The sequence below is a fragment of the Littorina saxatilis genome, linkage group LG3, assembly GCF_037325665.1.
Source record: "Littorina saxatilis isolate snail1 linkage group LG3, US_GU_Lsax_2.0, whole genome shotgun sequence".
NCBI classification, from domain to species: domain Eukaryota; kingdom Metazoa; phylum Mollusca; class Gastropoda; order Littorinimorpha; family Littorinidae; genus Littorina; species Littorina saxatilis.
Window position 1 is genome coordinate 65,892,643 of NC_090247.1, and position 12,835 is coordinate 65,905,477.

The 12,835-nt window shown below is 42.8% G+C and overlaps 1 protein-coding gene across 5 annotated transcripts in view; it reads right to left on the minus strand.

The window, feature by feature from the left end:
- Nucleotides 1-12,835, minus strand: part of LOC138962969 (unconventional myosin-VI-like) — a 69,729-nt gene that overhangs the window by 11,122 nt on the left and 45,772 nt on the right. For all 5 annotated transcript variants that reach the window (XM_070334937.1, XM_070334938.1, XM_070334935.1 and 2 more), the window contains 9 exons: nucleotides 11,991-12,198; nucleotides 11,254-11,344; nucleotides 10,324-10,474; nucleotides 8,126-8,266; nucleotides 5,687-5,763; nucleotides 4,473-4,551; nucleotides 3,427-3,476; nucleotides 2,169-2,276; nucleotides 998-1,101 (listed from right to left, as the gene is read on the minus strand). In XM_070334937.1, the coding sequence (XP_070191038.1) occupies nucleotides 998-1,101; nucleotides 2,169-2,276; nucleotides 3,427-3,476; nucleotides 4,473-4,551; nucleotides 5,687-5,763; nucleotides 8,126-8,266; nucleotides 10,324-10,474; nucleotides 11,254-11,344; nucleotides 11,991-12,198 (1,009 nt within the window). The remainder of the gene's footprint in view (nucleotides 1-997; nucleotides 1,102-2,168; nucleotides 2,277-3,426; nucleotides 3,477-4,472; nucleotides 4,552-5,686; nucleotides 5,764-8,125; nucleotides 8,267-10,323; nucleotides 10,475-11,253; nucleotides 11,345-11,990; nucleotides 12,199-12,835) is intronic.

Here is a 12,835-nt window from a genome sequence, read left to right on the forward strand (position 1 = left end):
CCATCTCCCGGTACAGCACGGAAGCTTTGGGGTAGCTCAACAGAGTGCTGGCTGCAGCTGTTGGTAAGGCCAAAAAAGAAAATAGGTCTGTTTACGGTAACATAGGCCAAAAAAATAGGGTCGGTAGGTCGGGATTTTTATTTTTTTTTTCTCCAAAAAACCATATTTTTACGTTATTTTTTTTGTTTGTTCTCCCAAATGCCAAAAAAAAGTCTAGGGTCGCGGGAAAAAAATAGGGTCGGTTGGGTTATCGTAAACAGACTTTTTTTTTTTTTGGCCTAACCAAATGATTCCCTCTGCCCTGGCTAATTTTAACTCACCCCTTCCTAAGCAAGGAACAGCTGTGACCTCCTACATGTCAAAACTATCAGACGGTCGACCGGTTGGGCCACAGACCAATGCATCAGATCCACAATTGTGGGTGAAGTTACAGTGAAGGAAAACTCGTTGGACGGAGCGGGTCTAGTGACGCCTAGCTGTACTCGAAGCGAGATCTGGACTGAGGAATCTAAGAGGGCACATAACTGGGAGGACACTACCGGCAGGAGATTACTTCCCCTAATGGTACACTGCGAATCTAGAGTTAGCTACCTTGTTTTGTTGGTAACAATTAGGGTCAATTTCTTAGTTTAGTACTCTGAAATAACTCCTTAGAGTTTAAATTCAGGTGGTGTAGTTGAAAAAAATAGTAGGCGTCAATGACCAAAGACTGGACCTGACAACAACAGTGCAAATGCAGTGTTGTTTATAAAATGTACTGAAACGAAAAGAGGTATTTTCCACGAAGGACTGACAGCAATCTGAAATAATTTCTTTCACTTTGTAACTGACTCTTGGTGATGCAATAATCACTAAACCTTACTCCTCCAAATAGGGAGTACAGCTGCGTATCTAACGGTGTAATTGAAATCTTTTACAAATGACTGAGTCACTTTCCCTGTACCAAGAAGCCCTGCGAGTATTAAGCGCTTGTACGCTCGACAACAACTGAACCTACCACAGGAGGTGTTGATGGCGTCGCGAAGCTCAGCGTACTTCCATTTCTGGAGGTCGTACTTCTTGTTGGCGGCTGCCGTCTGCATGGCTCTCACAGCGTCCGACCTGCACAATGCATGAAACGGTCATTTACATATCATTATTAACATTAATACATAAATTATCAATTATTATATTGTTCTATAGAGGTAAGCCATTCCTTTTGGCACGTTCACAAGAAATAAGAGAAGGTTTGTGGGAGAAAAAAGCAGACTTTAAGTCATCTTTTCAAAGTTCTAAATGCTGTTTAAAAGTGCCTGTGAGACCTTGACAAGAGGCTGGGAAAAGGAAAAGTTTGCAGAAGGCTTCAAATTTCTAACTGCAAACTCAAAATGTACTAACTATACAATGCAACTTTATTGTCTGACTATGGGGTAGAATTTTTGTAAATATTTGTAACAATCAAAAAACAAGAATTGTAAGTTATTTGAATGTGAATTCACGTTTATAACTGTAGCATTTTGTTTTGTCAATAATTAAACGTTCCAATAACCCAGACCTGTGCACACTCAAAACGCTCATCAGTAGTAAACAAACCAAATTTCAGTAGTTTTTAAAATAATTCAGTAGTAAGCTGTAACGACAGTTCAAGACATAATTCTGCTCACAAAGCACACAAACTGAAACACTATGACGCAGTACTGTAGAATGGGAATGGTGACAGAGCCGGTGTCTCCTCTTCACTATCTGAATCTCGCACTCTTTTTTTCTTTTCCATGTTTCACTTCAATCACAAGTTGCCACGCAGACGCTGGACGAACTAAATCTAAGAACAAAGACTCAATGCTGAGAACACGCGCGCTTCCAGTAAATCGGAAAACGTCTTTTCAGTGCAACGGCCAACTAAATGGTGAAAACATCTTAAAACAGAAAAAAAGTACAAAACTTTTTTTTTGGAGTAAAACATCGGAATTTCGGAATTTTAATTAAAAATCCGTAGCACCGTATTCTGCATATAAAAATCGGAGAAATTACGGAGAAACCGTAGATGTGCACAGGTCTGAATAACCTCAATTCTTGTTTTTTGATTCTGAATTTTGGAATGTTAGCAGTCTATGTGTTTCAGATTTAATTTTTTTTTTTTTTTAAGAAGACAGACATTGCAAACTAGCCAGACAAAGGGAGAGTGTTACCTGGGCAGAGGAGGCGGGAGACTGATGTCCTCCACAGCGTTCTGATCCTCCATGGCCAGACGCAGCGCCAGCTCTCGGTCTCGGTGCTCCTGGTCCAGCTGGGCTTGTCTGACACACACCAAGACCAGTCATGAGGATTCCGTGTTCATATCTACTGCAGTGAACACCCCATCCCCACCTTCTTCCCTCTTTAAAGATGAACTGGGTTTAGTTCACATATGTTTGATCGTTGGACTGGGCGTAGTGACCTGGGCCAAGGTGCACGAAGCAAAACTGGGTGCCACCTTACTGGGTAGGAACCAGCCGCATGTTCCGATTGGTTGGAAATTGCATCAAATCTCAATTTCAACCAATCTGACCCCACAGATTTATAGCACCCAGTTGGGTGGCACCCAGTGTCGCTTCGTGCACCTCAGCCCAGTGCATTTGCATCTCATTCATACTGTGTTCCTTTCTAATTTACGGAATACACAAATCCATGCATTTTCCAAGCATAAAGTATGAACACAGTGACCAGAAGTTACAAGACTGCTTCCCCTTTACCATGTTCTCGGACGGCACAAATCCCTGAACTTTCCAAGCACAAAAGAAAGGCACTGCCTTTGACAAGCGAAGTAGATATCTGTAACTTGTTACTCCACAGCAATCAAACACTATCTTCACCTTTACACTGAAGCTTACCAAGTGCATGCAGCTGTCAATGTAAAGCTTGACATTTTCAGAGAATCAAGAATATTTTAACTGCCTATGGCATTGTCTCAAAACGAAAGTGATAAGAGTTGTCCGTCCCTGCCATAGCCCGCGGCGCTGTCGGCGAGTAGTTCCGGTTGTTTTGTTTACGCCCAAAATGGCTGAACGAGAGAAGAAGATGGTGGAGGGAAACGTTACTGTGTATGCTGTTCAAACTACGTTGGTAAAGTAGTTGGAAGCTCGGATTGTCATGCGGTTCCATTTTGCAAACACAAACCGGAACTACCTGCCGTTCCAGGGGCGCAACTCTGTCCGACTATCGCATTAGTTTCGAGACAGTACTATACAGTATACGGTTCTGTGGCTACTGAATACAGTGGAATTTTAAGACCTCCAAAAATCTGAAAAAATCTGGTCTTAAAAAGGAGGGAGTCTGAAAATGGGGGTTAATTTACAGATGGTATGAACAAACAATCTGAAAAATCAAAGTCAGGGAGAAGTCTTAAATTTGGGGGGTCTGTGTGAAAGTTTGCGTGTGAAGGCTGACAGGTGCAGTAGCTTAACTCACCTCTGGGCTTGTTCCTTGGACGTTTTGGCCAGCTCAACTTGCAAGGCTTCCTGCAAACAAATCAACAAATAATGAACACTGAGAAAATGTACTGGTAACAATTCATTATGCTCATGGCACACACAGATACAGACAATTGTAAAACAAAGAAAATTGTCAGATGACAGTTTTGTTGTTCTTCAGAAGAGTGCAAAATGATCTTTCGACTGTTGATGACATTCCAGGCAGTTTAACTGCATGAGGCTTACAGCCTGAAGGTGTCTAAAATCCATGAGTGCTAAAGAGCATGAGCAAGCACACAGACAAACACAAACAGACAGATAAACAGACAGGCAGACAGACAAACACAAAAACAAACAGATGGACAGGCACACAGACAAACACACAGACAGGCAGACAAACACACAAACAGACAAATAAACAGACAGGCAGACAGACTGAAACAATAAAACAGACAGACAAACACACAAACAGACAGATAAACAGACAGGCAGACAGACTGAAACAATAAAACAGACAGACAAACACACAAACAGACAGATAAACAGACAGGCACACAGACAAACACACAAACAGACAAATAAACAGACAGGCACACAAACAGGCAGGCAGACAGAAACAATAAAACAGACAGACAAACAGACAGGCACACAGACAAACACACAAACAGACAGATAAACAGACAGGCACATAGACAAACAGACAGATAAACAGACAGGCACATAGACAAACACACAAACAGACAGATAAACAGACAAATAAACAGACAGGCACATAGACTAACACACAAACAGACAGATAAACAGACAGGCACATAGACAAACACACAAACAGACAGATAAACAGACAGATAAACAGACAGGCACATAGACAAACACACAAACAGACAGATAAACAGACAGATAAACAGACAGGCACATAGACAAACACACAAACAGACAGATAAACAGACAAATAAACAGACAGGCACATAGACAAACACACAAACAGACAAATAAACAGACAGACAGGCAGACAGACTGAAACAAGTCATACAAAACACTCACAGCGGCTTTTCTGTCCTCGGCTTCTTGCTTCTTGCGAAGTTCTTCCTCCTTCTTTCGCTTGGTCTCCATCTCCGCTTTCCTGAACACAGACACTCACCGTCTTTATAAAGTACACCCAACACAGCAAGAAAACCAAATGCTTTATACGACTCCGTTTCGCCATGTCCATTACAGTGAAAAAATGATGACAGTCAAAAATCTTTTCCTTTTCTCAAAAAAAGAAAAGAAAAAAGGTCTACACAATACTTTCTGTATGTGAAATACAATAATGATTAAAAAAATAAACACACACAAGAAAACAAGAGAGATTAGTTCATGGAACGTTTCATTATAAACAAAGTAACAATTCCAAAAGCACTTCAACCTAATGGTCTTCGTACTGGACGGGCATACAGATTGTTGATTCTTAATTTTGGAATGTCTGTTTCCGATTTCAATTATTTTTTAATGAAACTATACACAAATTTACTTCGAAAAGTTGGGGCGATGAAAAAGACCACCATTGACTTTCTCTGGATAAAATACAATCATACTGTAAACAATTAAACCAAATACACTGTTTTTTTCAGACAATTCGAAGACATGGTCCTTCAAAAACATCATACCAGAAATGAATATTTCAGATTAAATGTATTAATCAGGCCTGAAAGTAGCGAGCATTTTACTCGCCATGGCGAGTAGAAACATGTAACTGGCAAGTAAAAATGTAATTCTACTCGCAAAATGCGACTGAAGTTGCTGAAACAAATGGTTGGTTTGGCTAGTAAAGTTTGCTCTCTGGCTAATACATTTCCAGAATCACTAGCCAAAGACGAGTACATCATTTGATGGACTTGTAGGTCTGTTCATTTTTTGGTTTTTTTGTTTACTTAACGGCCAGCCGACCACGAAGGGCCATATCAGGGCGGTGCTGCTTTGACATATAACGTGCGCCACACACAAGACAGAAGTCGCAGCACAGGCTTCATGTCTCACCCAGTCACATTATTCTGACACCGGACCAACCAGTCCTAGCACTAACCCCATAATGCCAGACGCCAGGCGGAGCAGCCACTAGATTGCCAATTTTAAAGTCTTAGGTATGACCCGGCCGGGGTTCGAAACCACGACCTCCCGATCACGGGGCGGACGCCTTACCACTAGGCCAACCGTGCCGGTCAGGTCTGTTAATGAGTGTGACATTTAAAAATTGTTGTCAAGAAAACGGCACTTACAGCTTCCTCTGCTCGTCTTCTTCCCTGCGCTTTCTCTCTTCCGCTTCCTTCCTCTGCCTCTCTCTCTCCATCTCCTCCTGCACAATTCATACGCAGAGAGTGTCATTCGGATACATTTTTAAAACACAATGGAATCTCAACAAAGTCCAGCAAAACTTCATTAAGAAACTTGACAATGGAGACAATTTACATGATCATGTAAAGTATGTGACAAAAAGAGAAAGTTTTACGACGACGTGATGAAAGTCGTTTGTTCATTACAATGCTTATTATATTCTCTCAGGTGCCAGGAGATTGCTTCCACATAACTCTCACACATGTCGTTATGCAGTGAGAGCGCTTACTTCCCTTCGTTTATCAGAAGGATATAAACAAAATAAGAACAATTGTGACCCTCCACCACGAAATGAGTCGCATGTCACCTTTGCATGTGTGACAGGGGAGGCTACCGCTCCTTTCACAACGGACTCTGCACCCGGGTTGTTGGCCTTTAAAGTCAACACCTGTGGTTTGTAGAATTCTGTTTGTGATAGGGTCTGGTGGTTTCCGATTGTCTGTATGTTCATGGAAACCTTCGGGTTTGCATAACAGTTTTTATAGGGCTAAGAAATTAGCCCTAATATTTTCAAACCTGTTTGATTGCACTTCGCTTCCCGAGGTGATCGTAGTGTTTCGGCACACGGTTACATCTGGCGCTTGCGAGCAGGGATGGGACTCGGCATGATATGTTCAGGTAATGGCATAATATGACCACTGAACATTTACGTGCTGTTCCCATTCTGCGAACTTGGGATGGACAGTGGTCTCCCGGTTCGGAACTTCGGGACGAAGTTCATTTCAAACGGGGGCGATTGTGACAGGGGAGGCTACCGCTCCTTTCACAACGGACTCTGCACCCGGGTTGTTGGCCTTTAAAGTCAACACCTGTGGTTTGTAGAATTCTGTTTGTGATAGGGTCTGGTGGTTTCCGATTGTCTGTATGTTCATGGAAACCTTCGGGTTTGCATAACAGTTTTTATAGGGCTAAGAAATTAGCCCTAATATTTTCAAACCTGTTTGATTGCACTTCGCTTCCCGAGGTGATCGTAGTGTTTCGGCACACGGTTACACATGATTTTAATATTTTTACATTTTCCTAAAGAGTTTTTTATGCTCTATCCAGTGGTGAAACCCGTTTTAGAAAAGAGCGAGTTTGAGTTATAAGCCTGTGACTAAGGTGACCCTCACACTGTTACCAGACACTCCCCGGACTTATATTAAGCCTAGCGCAGAACCGCGCGAGGTGACATGCGACTCATTTCGTGGTGGAGGGTCACAATTGTATAAGTAATATAAACATTGCAAGAAAGCACTCAGGAAAAAGAAATCAACTAGAAACGTGCACTTGTGTGTTCTTTAGCGCTTTCAAAGAAAAGTATTTGTATGTGTATGGTTAACTTACCCTGAGTTCCCGATTCTCAACACTGACAATTTATCAAAACCTACCATACAGGTGAGAAGAGCAAAAAGTAAGGTTAGGTAATACAGTGAAACCCCCCTTTTACGTCCTTCACAAATCTAAGAAAATAAGGTCTTAAAAAGGAGGGAGTCTTAAAATGGGGGTAATTTTCAGAGGTTTAATGAACATAAAATGTAAAAAAAAACCAGGGTCTTAAAATGGAGGAAGTCTTAAAAGGGGGGTTCCACTGTACTATTTAGTCCTGTAAGATTACCCTGACGAAAATTAGAGTGGCTTTTTCCCTGAGGAAAGGAAGCTTCCGTACAGCATGGTGTTACCCAATTTGTTGCTGTTTTGTCTATATCTTGCCTGTATTGTGTGCGTGATTTACAAACCTTCAAACTTTTGCTATGAACTAAGTAACTTTATCATGCGCATGCATGGACACGAGGGTGTTTAAACTCAGAGGAGAGTCTGCACTAAGTTGACTCTGGGAAATAAATCCCTGGCCAACCTAAGGTTCAAACCCAATCGAAAAGCGACAAACCAGTTTCAAAGCATAGTGTGCTACCGACAGAGCTACGGTCTAGGTGAAACTTGTCCGATTTAAAACACACCTGAACTTTGCGCAGACGCTCCTGTGACAATCTGGACTGAGGTGCGTAAAAAAGTTACCACCCCAACGGGAGCCAACGACGGGGTCAGATTGGTTGAAATTGAGGTGTGAGAGTGACTGCACTACCGACTGCGCTATGGACTAAGTAAAACTTGTCAGATTTGAAACAGACCTGAATTTTGCACACAAGTTCCTGCAACAAACTGCTTTCAAAGCATAGTGCGCTACAAACTCACGTAAAAACTTCTCAGTTTTCAAAACACGCGTGAATTTTGCACAGACGTAGACGCTTCTGCGCCAAAGTGCTTTCAAAGCATAATGCGCTACCAACATAGCATACAACAGAGCTACAGACTAAGTAAAACTTGTCAGATTTGAAACAGACCTGAATTTTGCGCAGACGCTCCTGCTCCTCTGCTTCTTTCTGGCTCTCCATCTTCTTTTTGAGGTCGGCCAGGGAGGTGTTGATGTTGGTCATTAGGGTGTTGGTTGTGCGCGACATCTCTTCCCGGGATATGTTGGTTGTCTGAACAGAGAAAGACCACAACACTCAGTCAACAGAGGCAATACAAGTCTGAAGTGTGCGACATCTTTACTTTCTTTACTTTATTTGGTGTTTGACGTCATTTTCAACCACGAAGGTTATATCACGACGGGGAAAGGGGGGGAGATGGGATAGAGCCACTTGTTAATTGTTTCTTGTTCACAAAAGCACTAATCAAAAAATTGCTCCAGGGGCTTGCAACGTAGTACAATATATTACCTTACTGGGAGAATCATGGGTGTTACTGGGAAAAATCAAAAAACCTGAAAGGCAGGGGTCCATGGGCCGCTGAGGCCCCGGCGGGGCACAGGGGCAGCGCCCCGTTGGGGGGTTCAGGGGGGCATTGCCCCCCTGAAGCTGAAGCAAATTTGCCAAAATGAAAGCATATAGTGGCCATTTCCAGCATTCTCACAGTCAGAAACCATAAAAGAAGAAAAGAAGCAGAAACAAAAAAAATCCAAAAAAATAATACAAATGGGATACTTTACTGTCCCAATCAACCAAGCAAAATCACCGTCAATAATTCAAAAATAATTCTAGAGCATTCGAAAAATGTCTGACAAGAAACAAGGCATCCCGCGTTTTCTTGAGTTCAGTGGCATTATCAAAGCCACACACAAACACTGCTTCTGATCTGAGTCCTATAATGTATCCATGCGAGGCTTTTTGAAGAAGGAACGAATGTCTCCTGCACTCTGTAAAGCAGCATGTTTCCCCCCTTTCCCAACCATTCCCACCTCCACTTGTTTGTAACACCTTCCTCTAGTTTTTCAAGTTTAGAAGGATCGACATCATCACTGATGTAAGGCATTTTGATCGAGCAAAATGCTCAAGTTTGAAAGAAAGTTTCTGGACACCGACGAAACCAAATCATAATAAGCAAAATGGCGGCAAATCCAAGGGAGCGAACCGAGAAAGCACGCGAACCGGTGTCAAAAGTCGGATCGGAACCGCTGCTCGTTATTTCAACTTAGCGAAACGAAACGGAAAACCGGAATTTCCGGCTTCAGATTTTTTCAAAAACCGGAAATCCGGCAAAAGCCGGAAGAGTAACACCCATGGAGAAATTGCATGTGACTATATTCTATACAATAAACACTTAACAAGGGTAAAAGGAGAAACAGAATCCGTTAGTCGCCTCTTACGACATGCTGGGGAGCATCGGGTAAATTCTTCCCCCTAACCCGCGGGGGGTTGTGCGACATCTCTTCTCGGAATATGTTGGTTGTATGTATAGAGAAAGACCACAACACTCAGTCAACAAAGGCAATTGAAGTCTGAAGTGTACAACACAGCCAGCAATCACACTAGGTGTGTTATAACCAGCATTCAGAATAGATGTGGAAAACAGACCGAGATAATACTGCATCAATAGTGAATGAAATTAGCCTAGAACCTTCTTCAGCCCCATTATATACAGTCGAGCCTGCCCTTAAAGGCCAACATAGGCGCGTGACAGATGTAGCTCTAGTTCCTCGTGCTGGCAATGCTAAATTTAGATCTGTGGCCTTCTACTATAACAAGGCTTGATCTCCTGGAGACAGGTGTTCAGCTTTAAGATCACCTAGCTCTCCAAAGCAACCAACTAACTGCAATGACAACTCCAAACTGATTTTCACAGGGATGAGTGCAGTGCTGCTACGGTTATTGTATGTTTTAGGTGAAACTTTTTAAGGATAGTCTTTATAGTATTGTTACCCACAAACTGTATTTAATGTGTGTGTGTGTGTGTGTGTGTGTGTGTGTGTGTGTGTGTGTGTGTGTGTGTGTGTGTGTGTGTGTTTCTGTGTGTGTGCGTGCATGTGTGCATGCATGCTTGTGTGTGTGTGTGTTTGTCTGTGTATGTGTGTGTACGTGTGTGTGCATGCGTGTGTGTGTGTGTGTGTGTGTGTGTGTGTGTGTGTGTGTGTGTGTGTGCATGTGTGTGTGTGTGTGTGTGTGTGTGTGTGTGCACACTTTTGCTATTGTACATTGTCGTGAGCTCTGGTGAGAAGGGGCGATTAATAAGTGTTCATTATTATTGTCATAGTTGCCCTCACCCTGATCTTGTGGACGTATCCCTCCAGGGCAGCCTCCAGTTCCTTGACTTGCTTGACTGCACTCTCTTTGTCCTTCTTCATCTGGCCCACGATCTGACTCATCAGTGCCAGCTGGGTCTGCAGCGACCGCACCTTCTGGATCATCTCGTACCTGCCAGGTGAGACGTACAGGTGTTAGATGGAGAACAAAAAATTCATCCTTTCATCTGGGGGCTTCAGGATTTGTTACCGTAGTACATGTACATGGAGAAAAAAAATTGATTCATTGATTTAATTTTAATTAAAATAGTTAATACTTTTCTTGATTAACAACAGTGTAACAAATTAAATCTGTGTCATTGTGAGACAATTAGTGCAGAATTCCACTGACAACAAAAAGAAAATTCTGTCTTTTTTTTTTTTTCCATTTTTTACTTCCATTGATACAGCTTATGACTTTGCAGGGTCGCGGCTGCCTGGTGGGTTAAGTGTGGAGATTTTTCCGATCTCCCAGGTCAACTTATGTGCAGACCTGCTAGTGGCTTATCCCCCTTCGTGTGTACACGCAAGCACAAGACCAAGTGCGCACGGAAAAGATCCTGTAATCCATGTCAGAGTTCGGTGGGTTATAGAAACACGAAAATATCCAGCATGCTTCCTCCGAAAGCGGCGTATGGCTGCCTTAATGGCGGGGTAAAAACGGTCATACACGTAAAATTCCACTCGTGCAAAAAACACGAGTGTACGGGGAAGTTTCAGCCCACGAACGCAGAAGAAGAAGAATGACTTTGCAGACTGTGCAACAAACTTCTACTAAAACATACTTGACTTGATACAACAGGAATATACGTTGAAGATCTCATGACTACTGTGACAGAACACATAGTTTACCATCACAAACACTCAAACAGCTGCAAGCAAAGAAAAGAAACAAAGAAGACTTGAACTGACTTGGGTTTGAACTTGCGGACACAGAACCACATGCGGATGGACTTCTGTATCATCACAAACTGCTCTGATCGGTACTTGATCTTATTCTTCACTGCAAGCAACAACACAAACATGTTCAATGGCCACAAAGTATTTTCAGAAAGCTCCCACTAGATTCTCTTCAGGAAACAACAACGGTCTATTTTACTTCCTTTACAGAAAGAGAAACAATGGGAAAAAAGCATTCATGTTCAAGACATACTAATTATTTAAAGTGTAATTTGTAAATAGACACACACACACATCCATACAAAAATCCACACAAACAGATTCTCTCTCACTCTCTCTCACCCTAGTTTTAGCAGGGACAGATTGTAAGACTAGGCGTCAGCCTAAAACCTCCATCCTTGAGTAATAAAGTTTGTTAGTTCGTTCACCCCCCTCCCTCTCTTTCAAAACAAAAAGGCGACTCGCGCTTGATGACAGAGAGATCTCCCTCCCTCCCTCTCTCTCTCTCTCCCCCCCACCCTCCCTCTCTCCCCCTCCAAAACAACAAGGCGACTCACGCTTGATGACAGAGAGGGCACACCACTGCGCCTTCTTCCAGCAAGAGCAGATCAACCATTTCTCTCCCCCCCTCCCTCCCTTCCCCTCTCTCTCCCTGCCTCCCTTCCCCCTCTCTCTCCCTCCATCCCTCTATCTCTCTCTCCCTCCCCCCCTTCCTCGCCCTCTCCTTCCAAAACCAAAATTCCACTCACGCTTGATGACAGAGAGGGCACACCACTGTGCCTTCTTCCAGCGAGAGCAGATCAGCCATTTCTTGACCTTCTTGACCAGTTCGGCCAAGTTCTCAGGGTCGCTTTTGAGGATCTGGTCAAACTCGGCAAACTTGCCGGGCCGGAAAAAAACCTTGGTCATCCCAAACTTGAAATCCTTGTCATCAAGCCCCAGCGCTTTGAAGAGGGACTGAAAGACGGAAGATATTATGTTATTTTCGGGTACCACAAACTTTCATCAACGTGGCAAAAAAATGGAGTGTCTGGCAAAAATTATAGTTCTTAGATCTCATAGCAGGATGTTTGCTAATAGAGCTAGAGGAACTCTGGAAATATCTCTGTCAGGTTTGTATGAGTAGTGGAAGAGTGAATACTCTTCCTTTATTGAGGCAAACTTTCCACACATACTCCTTGTCCATGTGTTTCAGATACACCCCTATGTCACATTCTTTCTTTCTTTATTTGGTGTTTAACGTCGTTTTCAACCACGAAGGTTATATCGCGACAGGGAAAGGGGGGGGGGGGGGGGGAGATGGGATAGAGCCACTTGTAAATTGTTTCTTGTTCACAAAAGCACTAATCAAAAATTTGCTCCAGGGGCTTGCAACGTAGTACAATGTATGACCTTACTGGGAGAATGCAAGTTTCCAGTACAAAGGACTAAACATTTCTTACATACTGCTTGACTAAAATCTTTACAAACATTGACTATATTCTATACAAGAAACACTTAACAAGGGTAAAAGGAGAAACAGAATCCGTTAGTCGCCTCTTACGACATGATGGGGAGCATCGGGAAAATTATTCCTCCTAACCTGCGGGGGGCA